Below are 20,187 nucleotides of genomic sequence, written 5' to 3'. Positions count from 1 at the left end.
TGCCAAGGCTGTGACTGAGAAGCTTGTGAAAAAACAGCACAAGAGCAGCAGACAACAATCCAGACAGATGCCATTCAAAGGCTCCTCCAACAGCCTGGCTCTGTGGGATGAAGCTTTCAAAGAGGCTCCCATGAGGAAGAAGTCAACGCAGAGTCCTCCAAATCCAGATGTTGCAGCACATATGATCACTCCTTGACACAGTACAGCAGAGGGCCAAGGAAGCAGACCTTAAAGTTCAGCCGGAAAGACTTTGATTTATGAACTTCGTGCAAGAGATACATCCTCTTGCAGAGTAACATGCAGAGTAGGGAGAAGAGCTTCATCTACCAGAGGGTCCAGATCAAGGGGTTAGCCCCAAACCCAAAGAGGAAGTCTCTGTCTCTCTTAACTAAGAAAAAATAGCCAAACAGTAAAGGAAAAATAAATCTAAAACAAGATTCAGACCTCCGCTTTAAAACACACTTTGATTTTCAAACCAGAGCTGGCTATTTACTAAAAAAAAAATTTAAAAAAAAGCCCACACAACTCAACAAGGAATGTGGCCAGGAAGCAGGGTTTCATCTCACATGCCCAGGCTGGGGACACAGAGGGAGCCCCAGGCTGACCACAGAGCCCACGTGCCATTGCTCACCTTATAGACATAGAGAGCAAAGGCAGGGCACACAGCCCACAGACACAGTCCCAAGGAGGGAGGCAAGACAGCAATTCTTTTACAGAGCACAAGGGCACACACAGGCTGCTGAAAGCAGAGCTCACTGATAATTGTTCAAAGGCGTGCTCTATGCAGAGGTAGCCTGTGATTGGCAAAGAATACGCTGAAAAGAACACACCTGATAAATGTGCCATTTGGAATCTTAACATATGAACAGAGAAACCACTTGAAAGTGGTAACAAGCACCTCCTTCCAACCCTTTCTTATTTGTCAATGTAACTTCAAGATAAAAATCACAGATTAGGAGAAAGGATTATATATTACATAGCTGAAAACGAAACCAACCAAACAAAAAAAGCCAATCCTGCCCCTCCCCCCCCCCACAGCTGATTCTGTAAACTATAACAATTGAATGCAGCTTGAAACTGCAATGTGATTTTTGCATTAGTCATAATTAAACATTAGTTCCTGAAGACTGATGGTACACAGGTTGGGGTTTTCTTCCCCCCCCCCCCCCCCCAAAAATATACACTAACATTTACTTAAGTTAGACAGATCCTCAACTAGCATGAAGATAATCCTCGATTCCAGTGTAGTCACTGTTACACCATGCTGAGTTATACAAAATAAAGATTAGACTTGTCACTCTATTAGAAAGCTAAAGTTTTCTCTGTGGTTTGGTCTTCTTGGCAATTTAACCTCAGTGCTTGCAGAGTCATAGAATTAAAACCTGCATGTACACATGCATGAACATATGTTGCTTTATTGTGAAACATATGTTGCTTTATTGAAACATTATGGCTGTAATTTTGAAGGCCAACATTACAGAACAATAATTCTGGTGCTTGCTGTGCCTCAGCTCTGTGAACACAATCCATTTCATTTTCTTACAGAATGAAGACAACAAACACTTTATTGATAAAAAGCATTTCACCCTTTTTGATGGAATGTCATCAATGTTTTCTCAGATGAAACATACAAAACGAGATACACTACAGACCATTTAATACAGCCAAGCCTGCGTTTCTGTAACACAGCCAAGCTGTAATTGCTTTGGGAACCAAGATGAGAATCAGATTTAATGTGAGATCTTAAAAGCACGCGCCTTCAAGGTATCCTGAAAGTCACAGTATTTCAGATCCTCATAGGGGCTATGATAGGAAATGAGAATTTGTGGTTAAAACCTGTACGTGAAGGTACGTCTCCACTATTTGAGCCAGCAGCTCTGACCTGGGCACAAGCCTTGCACAGGACCCTTCCAGTTACTGCATGTGTATTGGCCCATCACCTCATTTCCCAGCCTCCTCCCAGCTCCATTCCCATATTGACTTCCCTCTCAAAATGCACACTGATCACCCAAGCTTGACCAAATAGATTCTCTCTTTCTAACATAACGTCCACAAAATGTAAAACAATTTTCTTCTTCAGATGCAAAATAAATTTTAGGTCAGCATATGTATTCTTGAAACAAGAGGTTTCAATGGATGCTGTAGCCCTGAGCTAGAGGGGTAGAAGAACATGGAAACAAGTTTTGTTCATTTTTTTAGCCACTCGTCCTTTTAAACTACCTCCATGCTGAAAGTTAAAAGCAACCCTCCCTTCAGAAAAAAGCAGCTGCACACTTCAAACATTTCATTTCAGAGGTTTTTTCTGTCTTTTATCCCCACACAATCTTCCTACAAAATAGCTGCTTCTCTCCAAGTTACAGAGCATGTGGAACAAAGCCAGCCTTGCAAATACAATGGGTTTAACAAACACAGATCTGCAGTAGTCAGTGTTTTGAAATGCTCTTTTCAAACCCTTCAGGGAAATTAATTATTTAACAGCCACGTGTCAGAGATATTTGTCTCACATTTGAAGGCTCCTCTTATCATTCTTCCCCAAGGAATTTAGCAATACTCCTATGTTTCAACATAGCCGCAGTTCCTCGTGGCAAGAGGACCAGTCAGTGCAGGTGACAATCAATCAGACACGTCCTCCTGCTCCTCTGTCCACCAAGACTGTCCCCAAGAGCCAGCACATGACTCCTTGCTGAAGACCTCATGAGGCACCAAAGGCAGCAGCAGGAATGACATTCCAATTGTAATACCAGAATTCAGTAAAGTGCCCCTCCAGACAGCCAAGTTGGCCCCATGAATTTCTTCTACTAACATGTATTTTTCACATCTCAAGAAAGACATCCTACAAAAGCATTCGCAACAGGGACTGTTCATATATGAGAGCAGACAGCCTTCCTATCCCTTTTTTGATTTTCCCTGTTTAAAAATGTGATCATGATTACACGACTTTTCTACAGCAACAGAGAAATGTCAGAAGCTAGAAATAAAGGACAGACACCAGCATCCCGACTCTTTGTATGAAAGCCAGAGACAGCATCATCATTCCCACCCCATTTGCGACAAAGTACTCAACAGTATTTTCAACCTTCTAATATTGTTCATGGGAGCCACCTTTGAAAAGCTGTCCTGAAGGTTACTATGGCACTCCAATATGCTAGGTAACACAGAACCTAGGATACCACTGCTCTTAATACAGGTCCAATTCCCATCTTTCCAACATATAGAAAGAGCTTTTCAAGGACTTATTTACATGGCACATACACTGAGCAGTAGCACACATCAAGTCCTGTTTTCATATCAAGTCTTGTCTTCCTCATTAAGTCACTAAGTCCAATAGTGTAACCCACACAGCTTGGGATGCACCTGCAACATTGTTTGCCCTTCTGCGCACCTTCACTTGCATAATGGTCTATTTCTCAACCATCATTTGCTTTCCACATGAAGAAATCTATCACTTGTTGTAAGAATAAAACCTGTACTCATGGATCTGCCATTCCAGCCTTTCTAATTCTCACCAGAGGACTGCATACACCTACAGAAAGCTACAAGCTATCACCATACAACTACGGAAATTGAAATCACCTTTTGGGAAACCTTGAATTTTAAGCATGAATTAATGCAGATTTCTAGCACTGAGTCAGAGCCTACGAAGACATCAGGAAGACAGACTTCATGGTGAGCTTCAATCCAATTAGACATTTTCTGAACTCTCAGCATTTAAAAAAACACTGAAAATATAGTGTCATACTAAAAGGAAGAGGTATGGCAGTGTCAATTTTAAACTCTCTATAGACTAAGAACGTCTGGAAAATAAAGAGGTATGTCAGCTATTTTGCCTGTGTATTTTACTCCTTCACAAGCACAAAAGGCAATACATGTTCAAATAATAAAACTTTACTCGATATATTTTGGTGGGTAGGACAACTCTTACAAAAATTCAGTTGAGATCAGTTCGCATTCAATTTCTGAAAAGATAACCCAATCCAGCCAATGAAAGCACTTTTCCGAATAGTGTACGGTCAAGATCCCGCTCCCTATCTTTTACAAAAAATAGTATCACAAAAGTCTGTCACACAGGCCCTACAGAGAAATGGTTTGAGTTTGAAGAAAGTAATATATTCTTTAGTTCTCTTTAGCTAGCTCGTCAGTATGGAGTCCTCAGCAAACTGCAGAATATTAGCACACTGCACATCTTCAGATAAGACACGATATGAGCTAGGGGAAAAGCCGGGAATATGTCACAGAATTGTACGAGTTTGTTTAAGGAAAAAAAAAAGTTATAAAAAAATCCAATAAGAGACTCTCCGCAGCATTTGAGGGTAGTACAGGAAAGGAGCTCCTTTACCGCAGCAGTAAGAGCCCCTGTCAAAAGCCTCAGAGCTGCAGATCTCCCATGTTTTCCTGAAAAACAAGGGTAAGCTTCTTTATAAGTGACAGCAAGGAATTAAATCTGTACATCACTCTATTTCCTTACCTAACACAGGCAGCAGAAACATTCATTCATCAAAATCATTAGCAGTGTATATTGTTTCCTGGATCTTTTTCTTTTAATGAATCCACATAAGTAAAAAGGAGCAGTAAGAAATTTATGTACAATGGAAAAACACTCATGTATTAGGAAGTTCACTTGTTTTTTAACTTTCAATGAAAACCCTGCACTCAGAGATGCAATATACTGGAGATTCAATTTAGAAACACAGCTAAGTGAACTGAAGAATAATCAGACTGAAGCGTACTTCCCACTTTAACACCATGAGAAAGGAAATGTCAGTTATATCCACTCCAGTGCAATTTACTTGAGTACAGAAAAAGCACACAGAGGTAAAATACTAACAGAAGTGGGGTAACAGAAGAGCAAAACAATATACTCACAAACAATTGCACTGTAATCTCTTATACCTCTATCCCTTTGTGGTTCCTTATTTTGTTTCAAACATTATTTCAGCGAGGACTGAAATGGGTCTGGCAAAAGCATAGCTGCCTTCCCAAAGCCAAGCAGATGAAAGAATTGTTTTGCACACAGTTCCATTCAGTTTCTTGTCCAGACTTAAAGGATTCCTACTTCTGAACATGGTGTTGGAAGAAACATGTTTCAGCGTGGGCTACGCCAAGATTGATGTAAAAGAAATTCAGCAACATACACTCCAATTGCCCAACAAGACCCTGCTACCTTGCAACAGTCTCCAAAGTGAGAAAAAAACATAATATTCAAATAATAAGTCTTAACCTGAAAGTTGTGAACAAATCACAGGAAATAACCATTGAGCCATAGAGTAACAAGAGTGTGCACTCAGAACCTCTTTTATCCCAAGTGTCACACTGAAAAAACACAAGTACCTGCTGAAAAGAAATATTGCTATCTACTGGTTTGGAAATCCTTCTGCGAAAAGTTAGTCAGATACCAGATACTTTCACTGGACCAGCTGCTGAAATCCTCGCCGCAGGAGGTAGTTTTCTTCCCCAGATAGGGTTGGGTTACTTCTAGTTTGTATTTATAACTGGTGATGATGATCAATGGGCATCTTTTCTGGAGGGTGACATAGGGTCAAGAGACTACCATTCAGATTTAGTACCATTTTAGTAATTAAAATCTCTAATCGCGATTTTCACCCTTCATGAATAAACAACCATAGTAGCAAACTTGTACAACATGAATGTCTTCATATTCTGTGCTATGACTTGGATCATTAGATATGATCTTCCTGAGTCATGTCATATGGAAGTACTTTCATACACAGTCCAAATTTACCCCAGTTCAGGAATCTAGGAGGCTTGCTGGCCAGATTCAGTGCTTAATGAAAGGTGCTAGAAACTTTGTGATGAAAGATGCCAGACACCAAACAGAATGTGGTTCGCTTCCTATTGCTTCCCTGCCACCCCCATGCACAGATGCTGTTCAGTCACACACCTTCATGGACAGACCAGCGCTGCACTCACACAGCATGCCTGCAGTCAGTGTGTATTTATAGCTTTGGTTGATCCACTAAAGCTCACTGTCAATACCTGAACCACTCTGAAAACAGGGTAACTACACTTGCCAGTGGCATAAAATGAGAGGGACTGGAATGTTATTAGTTGATATAGCCAGTCAATGGTAGCAGACAAAATATGGCGGTTATTTACTACACACTGCAGAGGGTTTATTCATAGTGATGAATGTAATTTCAATGGGAAAAAGGGAGTTCAAGTTGTGATGAATGCACAAAACAAAAACATTACCTTACTCTACCAGCAAAATAATGGAGAACCTACTGCAGCGATCGGCTCCTTCAGTCCTTCCAAATTAAGGTAGAGAAGCAAGATTCGGTCTCAGTGGGGAACTGTACAGATAACCAGCAGCATTGCCAAAAGTACATAACAGATATAAAAAGGTATTAAGAAACAGGCTGGAGGAAGGCATTAACAAATCAGAGTAGGTGATACTTTGGAGGAGACAACTTCTACTCTAACAAAATATTGACATTGTCAAAGCAAAGGAAACTAATACTTTCCTGAGGGCAAAACTCATTTCAGGATGATAGAGATCTACCTGGACTCTCTGGAAGGCTTCAAAAGGGAAATCAACTGTAAGAGCAAATACGGTAGAAAGAAACTGTATATGCTCATATGTGGTCATGCACATACAAGCTTGTGGGACAATAATTCAGACAACTGAACAGTGGGATACTGGGGAACATGCCATTATATGACAAGAGAATACTCAGCAACAGAAAGAAAATATTTCAGAAACACATCCGCAAACAAAAATAGTGTGGTCTCCACATTACTGCTATTATAGAATGGATCCTGACTGATTTTATGAATGGCATTACGCCTTCCACTTGAAGGGTCAAGGGGTTCATATTTCAGTATTATAGCTTACATCTCTAAGTCTGCTTTCTGGCCCCCTGCCCCCAAAAGAATACTCAGACCCCAGAATGACAGAATCATTTTGGTTGAAAGAGACCTTCAAGATCATCGAGTCCAACCATAACCTAAGTCTAGCACTAAACCATGTCCCTAAGAATCTCATCTACACACCTTTTAAACACCTCCAAGGATTGTGACTCCATCACTTCCCTGGGCAGCCTGTTCCAATGCCTGACAACCCTTTCCATGAAGAATTTATTCCTAATACCCAATCTAAACCTCCCCTGGTGCAACTTGATGCCATTTCCTCGTGTCCTATCACTTGCTACTTGGGAGACCAACACCCTCCACACTACAACCTCCTTTCAGGTAGTTGTAGACAGTGATAAGGTCTCCCCTCAGCCTCCTTTTCTCCAGGCTAAACAGCCCCAGTTCCTTGAATGCATGAAGCAAGCAAGAGCTGTAAAACACATCACTACAGGCTGCGGCATACTTCATAGCTTGAAACATTTAATCTACTGATTTCTCAGAATTATTTTGTAAACAAATACTGATACATGTTGTTTACCAACAGACGTTTTCAGGAGAGGTACAATCAAGAGAGCTCTTTGCAAGATTGTTGATCATTCATATGTTTTGGGAAAACAAAACCAAAATCTTGAAATAATAAAATTTAGATACACTGACTGTTTAAAACGGGAACATAGCCTCACCCCATATTAACGGAATTATTTTTTCTTAACGTGAAAAGGCAATCTAGCTGTAGAAGCTAACAATAACAGAGTTCATAAGTTGTCATGTATTATTTTTAAATGAGAGGAATACCTCCTTCTGCCCCTACTTTGACAGCTTCAGTAAATCAGATGCTGCTTTCTCCCATTCTATTGCCCTTGCAAGTAACAAAAGGTGAGATCACGCCTGTCACTTTGCTCATTTTTGACTAGATCTTTTTTATGATGCAGTACTAAGCATGTTACTACATTACTTATAAGGAAGGGAAGAAAAAGCAAGTTAGACGATTAAACATTACCATATAATGACATACACATATATATATATATATATACTCTTCTCAGCTCCAAGCATATTTTATATTTAACAAAATCTGTCATATACAATATACGCCCATAAAATCATTTTTTGAGAGCAAAAAATTCCAAAGAGTCAGTGATATCCATCATTTTAACAAAAGAAGATTTTGGAGAAAGCTAATAATCCACCTTATTGTATACAGCTCAGTGATCGACATTGATGACTAGAACTTAGAAGCAGGATACTCCCAGTCTGACATGCAAACCCCTTCAGATTTGCAGTGAATATGGGAGGACACCTAAAACTACATTACAGAAAAGAGGTATGGCAATGGTTTGTCTGGAGATAATCAAGGTAGCCATAATCAAGGTAGCCCAAGTGCTGAGAACAAAGCTGCCACAGTGTCATGGAGCTCAATGTAGGCTACACCAAACAGCTCACCTTCTGCGCAGGTACTTTGGTACCTGCCTACTCAGATCTCTGTGCTACCATAACTATCCTGCCCTCAGTAGTAGAGTTTATTTACATTAAAACTAACATGAGCATTTCCTTAGTACACTCTGTTTCTATAATCATCCCCATGGCACGGCTTAAAGGAAAGCAAGAAGGCTAAAGTGATGGTCTAGCTCTCCAAAGGTTCAAATCAACATTTTTCTCTTTGCATTACTATGAAATCTGGCCTCCAATTTTCTTGCAATATTTGTTGTAAACTTTTAATAGCATTTACTAGTGGCTTCATACAGATGTGGTGTGTGGAACCAAGATAACAAAGGTTTATACGGACAAGTAGCAATTGAGGAAAAAGTAATTTTGCACACAATACTCAAAGCAATGTTGCAAACAGGCTAAGAAAGCAGACCTAAGTGCCCTGTGAAAGCTCTTTGCTTGATCTACATAACAAGCATAACTCAGTTTGCTTTATATATAAAACACTGCAGGATTATATTAAGGACACTGTGACATACGCTGAACAACAGCAGACTGCTTCCTCTGTAGTCTAAGATGGTGGTAGAGGGAAGCAGAGGAAGAAGAAAGCCCTGCTTCTCCAGGGCCCTCTTGCTTCCCACCATTTCCCACCTATTTAACTGTATCAGAGGAGATAATTCTCCTATCTGCCCCAGCATCACCTCAAACTAACAGCAAACAAAATGGCCAAGGGCTCCTCTGAACTCCAAGCGGACAGTGGGTTGTTTGGGGAAATAAAATAATCTTGAGGATTAACATGGCCCTAATACTGCCACAGAGCCTTAGCTGGATACCCAGTTCTCACATTGCAAAGCTCATAGTTCTACATGGAAGGAATTGGCTTTACTGCCACATAACAGCCAGCCAAAATGATGAACTTAAAGCAGTTCTCAATTTCCTCTGGTTTTGTTTCTAGAAAGCTCAGCCATAAGAAGCATAAGTTTCCATCTTGGTTTTGCTGCAGTCAATGAGCAAGCACCAGGGTGCCTCTTTCCATGCAAAGGGTCTTTCCCTCAGAGGGATTTACAAACTGCAGTCTACATAATGTAACTTTACCCAGTGGTGTAATAACACCCCTTTCATCACACAAGAATAGGCATTAGTACTACAATCATTTATTTATGAAGGCAGATTAGAAGCTAAATCAATTGCTTTCAAAACCCTTATGCACCTGTCTACATGACTCCGCTGTTGTTGGCAGATCTTTTGCCGATGCAAAGTTCAGCTCATGCAGAAAGTCAGCAGGAGGCCAGTTTGCCACTCACCCTGGAGCAACGAGGTGCATCTCAGCACAAGGAGAAGCTAATTTTCCCCTCATCACAGCAAGAAGGCAAGTTATCAACCACTGCCCCACTCACAGGCAAATCCCTTCCTGAGTAAGTACACCCCACACCACTACAGAAGCCTGGATGTGCAGGTCCCTTTCTCATGGTCTTGGCCCACGGCAGTGTCATGACGCAAACAGCCCGTGGGAGCCCAGCACACCCTGCTTGCCCCTGGGTAGCCCTGCACCAGTCCACCCAGCACAAACTGGTTCAGCAAGTACAAACCACGGCCCCAGCACACTGTGCAGTCCCTGCGCATGGCACTCATAGCCCAGACAACATGTTCCCCTTATGCGTCTGGCCAACTTTACAAGCTAGTGCAGAAAAGCCTCATGTACTTTTTGTGGTGGTTTCATGTCCTCAGATAAGGGGGAAGAGGAAGATGTATTCCCACCTCTTCTAATTCAGGCACAAACAGCATCCGTGAGAACTGCAATGTATTCCATATTAAGTGCTTCCTTCCTTGGCATGTACCTTGGTGCTCAGTCTTTTCGAAAAAGACACTGAGGACAAGATGTCCCCAAATTATTTAAAAAAAAAATAAGATTGACTGCTTGCCCAACCTTTGTAATGCCGTCTTCCAAGTACAGTTATTTTTAAGACCTTTTCTTTTATTGTTACCTCCATGTTGAGGTTTGTAGTGTTCAACTTCCTTATTAGAGGTGCACTCTGTGGAATCCAGCATTAGTGAGAGTTTATCAGGGTTGTAATTTTAAAACAGGGGGATTAACAAGCAGATGAACCAGTCAGTGAATACACACTTTGGAGCCAGAAAATATTTTCTGAAAGTTAGAAGCTCAAAGGCTTTGTTTTTTTCTTTAGGTTTTGTTTGTATGCTTTTATTTATTTCTTTAAACTAACAACACAGTGTGTAACCCTTAATAGAGTTTTAGCTCATTTCAAGATGAACACAGACAAAAGTCTGTTCTTTTCAAGATGAATGTCCACTCTCTGGAATTAACACTCTTCAGTAAAGGCTGAGACATACAAAGGAGCATTAGAACTAACCATTACCTTGCAGATATTTGTCAGATGGGATAATGGGATCAAACAGGAAGAGTTTATTCATAGCAAAACAAGAAAAGTATCTTGGAGATAAAAAAGCAACACAAACTGCAATCTGATGAATGGATAACACACCTTGTAGGGAGCAGGAGACTTGATCTGAACAAGGCTTCTAATCTGCAATTAAAGAATATTTACCCAATTCAAATGTCATAAAAAGTCATGGCAGAAAAAACAGCAGTTTATCTGAACCGATTCTTTCATTTGCAACACTGTCAATTAGAAAGTTTTCCCCAGTGCTAATACATAATAAAGCAGGTCAGTAGAGAAGCTGAACTCACCGTCTGTGATCGACCCAGGATTCACAATTGGTCTGAAGACAACAACTTCTCAATACCCGTTATTGAATGTAATTTGGTGTGTGCTGTTAGACCTGCTCTGTTCCATTAAAAGCAAGTTGTTGCTCTAGTTAATCCTTTCCACTGTAAATTCAAACCAGAAAGCAGGTTTCTACCTCTTCTCTAACTTGCACTGATAAAGTCTCTGTTCAAAGTCTATGGCTTTAGCCTGCTGGATTGTCAGTAGCTACAGTGAGCAGCTGTAGTGCTGTTGCCATACAGTAAAGAAGTGGCAGCTTACACAGCTCCATGTCCTCAACTACCAAACCACAGTTACTCTATACCGTCATTTTATGGTATGAAGCTGGTGAAGGGTCTGGAGCACAACTCTTATGAGGAGCAGCTGAGGGAACTGGGGCTGTTCAGCCTGGAGAAAAGGAGGCTGAGGGGAGAACTCACCGCTCTCTACAACTACCTGAAAGGAGCTTGTAGGTCTCTTCTCCCAAGTAGCAAGTGATAGGACAAGAGGAAATCACCTTAATTTGCACCAGGGGAAGTTTAGGTTGGGTATTAGGAAAAATTTCTTCATGGAAACAGCTGTTGAGCATTGGAACAAGCTGCCAGGGAAGTGGCTGAATCACCATCCCTGAAGGCATTTAAAAGACGTGTAGATGTGGTGCTTAGGGACATGGTTGGACTTGGTAGGGTTAGGTTAATGGTTGGACTTGATGATCACAAGAGTCTTTTCCAAGCAAAATGATTCTATGAATACTTTTACTTGAGCTAGTGTAGCTGGATTCATGTAAACAGACAAGCACCCCAACTCATGTTGGACTACTGAACTATGGACAAATCATTAATCACAATAGCAGTTTAGCTTCCTATATGCAGTATGACAACAGACATTGCATGTGGAGAAGTAAGAATATTATGTTGCTATATTAGAAAGGAGACAGGAAGACACAGGTTGGAAGAAAATTCCGCCACTGCTCGAAATACAAAAAAATAACTTTCCCAAAGACCATAGCGTCAAAGATTAAATGCTCTCCCCTGATTTTATAGAATCACTTATCTCTACCTTTGACATCAAATGGAAACTGGCTGAACCTGCAAGATCTACAGGCAGCTGCTGCTTTCATTCCATTCTTAAGCTAAACCATGCACACTCTGTTTCACTCTTGGTTGACCTGCTGACTCAGGCTGTTCTAGCCACTCGAAAGCAACATGATGCTTCTCACCATTGCAAAGCACATGTCTCTCTACATTCTCCAAGGCTAAGCTTCATTGTCTCAAACCATAAGCTGTTTCCATGACTTTCACCAGACCCATACAGACTGAAGTTATTTATTATTCAGCATGCCAATGGCCCCCCAAAAGCATTATCTTACATATACACTGCTACAAAAACACCCCTTTATTTGGTCTACTTTATTATTCAGTTCTCCCAAACATTTTTTTTTTAATTAACTATCATTTTCCCTTTTTCAGATATCATTCAGATGAGGACGACTCATATCAAATGCTAGCTCGCTCTGCTGTAAAGCTAAAATAACTGTCTTTCTCCAAGAGATAGATTGTTCTGAGCATGGTTGGGCAAAAATCTCACAACACAACCTTTTCCAGTAACATCAACACTGAAGACCAGTTCAGCAACTCTGAGTACAAAGCCATCTACCCAACCAAGGACAAGCATGTAGTATTACTCACTCTTACAGTGACCAGCCCCCAGTATAAATTAGACTAGATTGAGGGCAGCTAAAGGATTCAGTCTGGAGACTCTAGCATAGCTGATGTCTCTTGCACTAAGTAGCCAAAAGTAAGAATGGAGCAGAAGGTATTGCATGAAAAATAATCATACCAGACCTATATATAGCTGTATACAGCTGTATGGTATTTTCTACATTCCGCAGCTTCAAGCATATACTAAGCTACCATAAAAACGGTAGAAATCTGGCCATAGTCATGCCACTGTTTGTATATACAAATTAATAGTACTTGCAAATTCAGTACTTCAGGGATATACACATGGACATCAAAAATGAAATTTTTCAGCAGGAATATGGTCTTTTTATTACAGAAATAATAAAATAGCACCCCCGATTTATTTGGGCCTATACATGCTGATGCAACTTTGAAATTTGAATCACAAGTATGCTTATAAAAATGCTTTGAGTAGTTGCACATCAGACTCACTGATGAGAAATAAATAATCCCTAGTGGCTTACAATTTGAGACATGCGGCAGATTTCTCTCTCATGCAGTTCATTCCAAATACTAATGATGTTTTCCCTTTTCAGATACCCAGTGACAGAACAGGTGAGCTGAAGGAAGCTACTTTGCTGCATTTCTGCAACACAATTCTTCAACACTGTGTCGGAGGGCTGTTTTCCCCTGTGTGAAACCATCGATAAGTCACTTGGCATTGACAGTGACATCACACTTGAATAACCTTTAGGGAGACTCAAAAGGCATACACTTTGCAACAATTTCATTTTTAGAAAGGACTTCTGAGTTTCAGAAAGGCCCAGTGAAATCTCTCTGAAAGGTGGACATCCTTAACATCCTGCTCCCAGCTACTGAACACAGGCACATTACCCCAATTTTTAACAACTTCTGTGGGGAATGTTTCCTGCTGTGGGAGCAATTATGTGGAACTCAGAAGATGCAGTGCAATAAATCAGTGCTGAAACTGCAGTCATAGGTCTTTAAAAACAAATATATAAGCAGACTGATAATATCAAGAAAACTACGAATGTTTTGATAATCTACTGTTGACAGGTGGCAACTCTACCAACCTCTGACTAACAAAGAAGAAACAAATAGATACAGGTCTCATTCATTCCACTGGAATTACCTGTTCAGTCAAGTGTCAGTGAATTGTCACATCTCCCAGCGGTTACAAAGGTCTGATCTTTCTACAAGTAATATACTGAGCTTAGGCTCCCATCTCCCTCAGAAAACAAAAATGACTGCAACTCCTGCTTCTTTCAATGTTTACAGGCTACCTGCTGTATTCTACACTAAAATTATAGTGTGTACTGAATACATACAGGTGCAGCTTAAGGCCTGAAATGCCTATTCAAAGAAACAACAGTTCACAACTGGCTTAAGAAAGAAGCACATGGAATCAAACATTTTTCCTTTTTCTGCTGTTACTACCCAGTCCTGAACAGTACTCACACATAAAGCACTTAAACCAAGATCAAAACCAAAACCATGCATGATAAAAAGATTGAAACAGTTATTGGAAGTGACTTGTTAACACTGTAAGCCTACAGATAATGCATCTCAGCAAGTTCAGCTATTGTTTGGTCAATATTTCTCATTTGGCTTAATGGAACATGATGGATAGCTAAACAAGAGGCAGTCTTTCTTCAACATCCTGAGTCAAGCACATATCCCAATATAAAAGAGCAAAACATTTCAGCAGAACAGGACATTTCAACAAAGCATACATCTCTCCACACAGAGCAGCTGCTGTCGGAAGCAGTAATGACCTTTAAATAGGTTACTATGAAATGTTTCAGAACTTTTCTACCGATTGTCTCAAGAGAAAATATTAAAATACTTCAAAAAAAATCAAAATAAAATCTTACGGCTTGAAATGCAGTAAGCCAGCCTGCAGTTGATCCTCCTGAACAGTTGCTTGTTGATTGGCCAAAGTATAAGTGTAAAGAGTTGAATGAAGTTAATGATCAGTCCTGACACTATAAATATGTAGCAGATCAGAAGGTGGCAAATGAATTGAGACTTCAGAAAGCCAACGATGTCCATGATTTGCTGGGAAAGCAAGAGGGTACCTTCAGACCCAAAATCCAGAAGACAACCTGCAAAACCAAATAGTATCAGCAGTTACAGAGTGCATTTATTTCTATAAACAGACTGTTTAATACAGACTTCCGTTTAACACTTAAATACAAGTTAATGATACTGTAGAAAAAAAGGCCCAATGACAGTATTTGCAAAAGGAAGCATGGAAAGAAAATAACATATTTTTGAATCACTTTACATTAGGCTTTGGATACTAATTCTCCCATTTCAATCCTAATTCTGCAAAACCCATGAGCATACGATGCTATTCCATGGACCACAGTATTGCTCTATCAGGCCTTTATTGATAAAATATGAGCAAAATAATCCACTTATATTTTTATTTGAATTGTCTGTACTTCATAAGACACATACTGTGGCCTCTGCTATCTTCAAGAGCAGTTTTCAAGTAAACGCTTTAGAGCTTTGTTTTCAGTTGTGCTTTCCTCTACAGGCCGTGCCAGCTATGCTGCCCAACCAAGATGTAGCAGCAGCCTCTTAATTCTAGCTTTATGGGCTTGTTTTCTTGTTACATTCAAATATCAGTTGATTTTGGCAAGAGAATAAAAGCTTGGATATGCACAATACACACAATTTGTTCAATTATTCCTTGACACTGTAATTCTGTCAGTTATACTCCATAAGCCCAGAAAGGAAACATCAATAACAGTACTGACCTGTGACCCAGCAGTGTTTCCAGAAAAATCAACTCTTAGGTTACTTAAGAAATGTTTGTATAATTTTGGAAAGGACCTTAGCAGCTGAACATTCAGAGGAAGCGTCCTCTGCCAAGTATTCTGGCCTACCAAATACCATACTGACCCCCCACCACCATCACTACCACCAATGCTAGGTTTATTTGTTAGGAGAAAAAATATGAAGATATGATCTTTCAGCAGACAACACCCCAATATTTTGAATACAGTTAAGTAAGAGGTGCTGTCACCTTGTTCCATTCTTACACTGTTTCTCCCTCTGAGGCATAGAAGAGTTTGCTCAGGGAAGAAGCCCTGAGACAGTATTTCCAAATGTGCCAGTCATAGGCAATAACAAAACTGCAGCTGTCAGCATCCCAGGGAATTAACTGATGAAAAAACGAAATCCTTATGCCTATCCTTTTAGTTTATATGAGACGCCACTATGTGAGGCACTGAGTCTAGATCAGTGTCCTGAAACATTTGTTTTACTGTCCTTGCTGACTGCGCTAACCACAGCAAAGAGCACACGCAAGAACTGCTGCGAAGCGATAGGATGCTATTTAGCCAGGTTTTCAACCGCAAGGAAGGTGAAGAAAAATTTAAGAAAGAGAATCTGTATTGTTGTATAATTTATATAAAGAGTTTATGGCAATCCCAAGCCTATTATTAGTAGACAAAATGTGCCCTTTGTGTATCACAGACTTTGTTCCCTTTATCTCGCTGTACTATTCAGTACCAAAGCAGACACCATGTAGTTCAAATAGCAGAACAGGCCTCTGTTCATTGTAGTAACCACTGTCATGGTACTTGCAAAAAGCTTTTCCAGCTTTAACCAACAATTCCATTAAATCTATGTTTCTGAGGGTGCCAGACAATTTATTAGCATGAGCTTTGACTAAAGGCTTTGTTTCTGCTGAAGGCTAAATAGAATGAGAAATGTTGTCTAGTAGGAACCATTGCAGTGATTCATGACCCAGCCCCTCCATCATGCACTTTGAAGACAAACACTTTAACATCCAAATAACTAAATACATTTAAAAAAAAAAAAAAAAGGAAACTCGGGTTTTGAATAAGTTTGAATAAGTTTACAGTGACAGATACAGATTGTACTTCACCAAGTTGTGGGATTAGATCACTTCTTTTAGAACAGTCAGAATGTGGAAGCAACCAGTTCCTTACTAGTGCATGGTTTAAAAGACTCTGCAGTGCCTGAAACCCTAGTGACAAAAGTTTTTGTGCCAGCTGGCCTGTTTAATTCCACTCCACAGAATCTAATATAATTGCCAGATACCAGTAAGGAACTGGATTAAAAAAAAAAAAAATTATAATATTAAAGCACTGTCTACCTACAGTGGGAACCTGAAAATTCACTATTTAATATAATCAACAGAAATCTACTGTAGTAAGCAGCTGATCAACTCACCAGAATGCCAGTCCACCAGTTCATTTTTTTTTCCATCGTAACTGTAGTCAAACTCCATTAAAAAGTTATGTTTATTTGAATAATTTACTTCATACTGGATCATTAAAGCAAAACGTCACAGAATCAAAATAAACAAAGATGAGATGACCCCGATAAAACATAATTACTGTCTTACAATTTTATGAAGTCACAATGGAATGTTAGGAAGTAATTTATTCTTTGCATTTATACCTCAGTCATCAAATTTCACTTCTGTAAAGCTTCTAAGACATGTTTTAAAGGCAAACTAAATCTACTTAAGCAATACCACTGAAATGCATCTAACCTAACCTGCTTGTAAAACGAACAAGAAACTAGAGCCACTGCTTACATTTTGCTTTTCTGAAAAGTTGGTAGATTAGAGAGATTAATTTTATCTTCTGATTAAATGCAAGCTGTTTTCCCTACAAAATTTGCAACCCAAACACTGTTTACAGAGTGCTAGCTATGAATTCTGTTTCTCAGGCATAAGCTCATTTTTATAAGATGTTTTTAATATGATACTTTTTTTGGAATGTTTTTACCCAGACTCCAAGAAATGCAGTTTCATCTTGGTACAAGCAATAAAAACGTAGAAATTTATTTTCAAGATTCAATTCTAAGCTCACAAAAGACGTCTAGAAGCTTGCTTCTGGAAGTTCATAGGAACTTCTTCCGCTTAGTGAAGTTCCTCATGGGTAACATCAATGTAACGCCAGTTTAAGTGATAGAAGAATCAGCTCTTTAATTCTTAATCCATGAGGCTAGTTTAATAAATTACACTGATTTCCCTATCGATAATGACTGAAAATTACAGCAATGCTTTGAAAACAAAAGGGCCAATCAATGTATTTTCTCAGAAGCTATTAAGATGGGAGAGCTGCCAAGAAGTTCTCTTCTATCAAACACCCCTTAAAATGAATTAGGAGAAAAAGGCCAGCCAGAGCATCAAAAACGGATAGCAACATTCTTTAATACCAGTTTTCCTTTGGATTTAAAACAAAAGACTTGAACCTCAAATGTCTGTCTAGGGAGCAAGTCAACAAGCATCTACACATGTGACTAAGAGATCGCAGGATCAAGTTTAAAAGCAAACTCCATTACTATCCATCCTACCCTTTCCCTCCCGCCCCCAAGTTTCATTCTTCAGCAAGATCCACTGTTTTCTACTTCAACTACTCTCAGCATTTCCTCTGCTGAGAATAACAGACCAGGAGGACAAAGAAGTGATATGGAAGGTGAACACCTCTCTTCCAGCAGAGGCTGCTGCCAATTAACAATGCTATTTCATACTTAAAAGCCTGTAACAGTTTTGAGACTACAACTAGTGATCCCATAAAAACCACTACTGTTTGCACTTTCACAGAAAGCACAAGAATGAAGAAAAGAACTGCATGCACCTTATCCAAAGCTTATGTAGTAAATAGAATCCTTGGAGGGTGGAAAGCAATGTCGTACCTATCTGACAGCACCTGGACTAAGCTGATATTGTCTACAATTACAAATGGAGCCAAGACAGCACTATACCCAGTTATTTTCAAAACAGCAATGTTTCAAGCCTATGCAAAGGTTTTTACTTGTGTCTACTCTTCGATAAAGTCCTTATGTGCTTTGCTGCAAGTTACGAACAACCAAGCAGTTGATGATGACAATGCCAATTTTTGCATTTTCTCATCTAAATCAGAGTCTTGGATGAGTTACAAAGATCAAGACTATGAAACCATGCTTAGGTCACATTACAGCACTTTCAGTAGTGCCTCTAAGTAAATTTCAGTTGCCATCAGAACAGCACAGATAGCAGCACTGTATTTCATTTCAGAGTCCATTCTAACAATGTTTCTGTATATGAAATATATACGCAAGGCCTCTTTCAAAGGCCTCTTTCAGTCAGTGAGCATCAAAAGTTAACACAAGTAAGGTTGTACCCATGTCTGTATTCACCTTCAAGGAGAATATATCTGTAGATATCACACAAAAAAAACCCTCTCAAGCCTGAAAGATGAATTATCCATCTATTTGCCTCATGCTTAATTAGGGTTTGCATCACTTCCTCACCCTCCCCTGTGGCGGTAGCAAATTCGACGAATCCAGACGCCGGCATAAGCTCTTTGATCGAACGGGCGGGCCGGGCGAGAGTAAGGAGTCTAATTCAATGTGAATTTACCATCCGTACTCTTTAATGAACTCTTAAACAACACTGAATATCAATGTCCCCGAGACCACGTTTTTCCAAGCCTTATATACTCTATACCAAAAGGCCATGCGGCAAGTGCAGGCTACAATTGGTTACACTCACAGTCACTCATGCCCCCCCACTACGGTGATTGGCTGCAGGGCACTGTTCACAGACTGTTCATGCGCAGCGGCAACGCCCCTCCTGCAGCCCGGGTCGAGAGCAGAGCGGCCTCTGTTCACTTTCCTTTTGTCTCTGGTGTCTCAGGGAAATCCTTCCGTGTAGCACAGCCGCATCAAGCCCTGGCTTGTTCACAGCACACAGCCAGAGACTCTCCACAATTCCTCCTTTTTTTTTCTTTTTGGACAAGCCAGGATTGATTAGCTGTGTGTTCTAATCCTTTTTTGATATGTGATAAAAAACAACTTATACATAACATATAAATAACAACAACAATCAACGTAAACAGTGCACTTTGCAATAAACCTGAGGTATTCCATTGCCGTTTAAATATCGCAATGGATTGATTAAACAAATTCCAAGAACTTTGGTTTAAAGATACTCAACTTATAACAAACGATGTGCTGGGTGTTGATAAACTTACTCAAGAGGTAGTGGTGTTTAAAGATCTACTTATATAACTATAGTACGCATACATGTCACAGCTAAATCAATGCAAAGGTTACACCTCACTCTGTGACCTCCGAAGGTTCTGCTGCAGGGAGTTGACTTGGTTGAGTTTGTTTCAACTCCGGCTTTACTGCTCGGCTTGGAACCCACAATGGACCTTGATCTGTGGAGAGACACATATACCCTCTACCATTAAAAATAACAGGTACTGGTCCCTTCCACAATCCAGTGGTGGGATCACGATATCTCACCATGAATTCCGGTAAAGTGTTTTGCCTTCCTAGTCTGATCTGATAATGATGAATGATCACAGGAGGCTCCTCATGATCTCCAGTTAGACATAAATAATTCAAGGTAAACAACACCTTTGCTAAACGCTGTTGACAATCTAACTCTTCCTGCTTCTGTTTGCTCAAATACCCTTTAATCA

At 39.9% G+C, this 20,187-nt stretch overlaps 1 protein-coding gene across 3 annotated transcripts in view; it reads right to left on the bottom strand.

Annotated features, from left to right (window-relative positions):
* The window catches only part of AGPAT4 (1-acylglycerol-3-phosphate O-acyltransferase 4), a 92,730-nt gene that overhangs the window by 50,093 nt on the left and 22,450 nt on the right, over nt 1–20,187 (bottom strand). For 2 of the 3 annotated variants that reach the window (XM_065835395.2, XM_065835394.2), the window contains exon 2: nt 14,602–14,832. The exons of the other annotated variant lie outside the window; for it this stretch is intronic. In XM_065835395.2, coding sequence (XP_065691467.2) covers nt 14,602–14,779 — 178 coding nt within the window. In that variant the 5' untranslated portion in view covers nt 14,780–14,832. The remainder of the gene's footprint in view (nt 1–14,601; nt 14,833–20,187) is intronic. 3 annotated transcript variants of the gene reach the window in all.

The sequence above is a fragment of the Patagioenas fasciata genome, chromosome 3, assembly GCF_037038585.1.
Source record: "Patagioenas fasciata isolate bPatFas1 chromosome 3, bPatFas1.hap1, whole genome shotgun sequence".
Classification (NCBI taxonomy): domain Eukaryota; kingdom Metazoa; phylum Chordata; class Aves; order Columbiformes; family Columbidae; genus Patagioenas; species Patagioenas fasciata.
The sequence above is the reverse complement of the archived record's forward strand: the minus strand, read 5'-3'. Positions and strand labels throughout refer to the sequence as shown.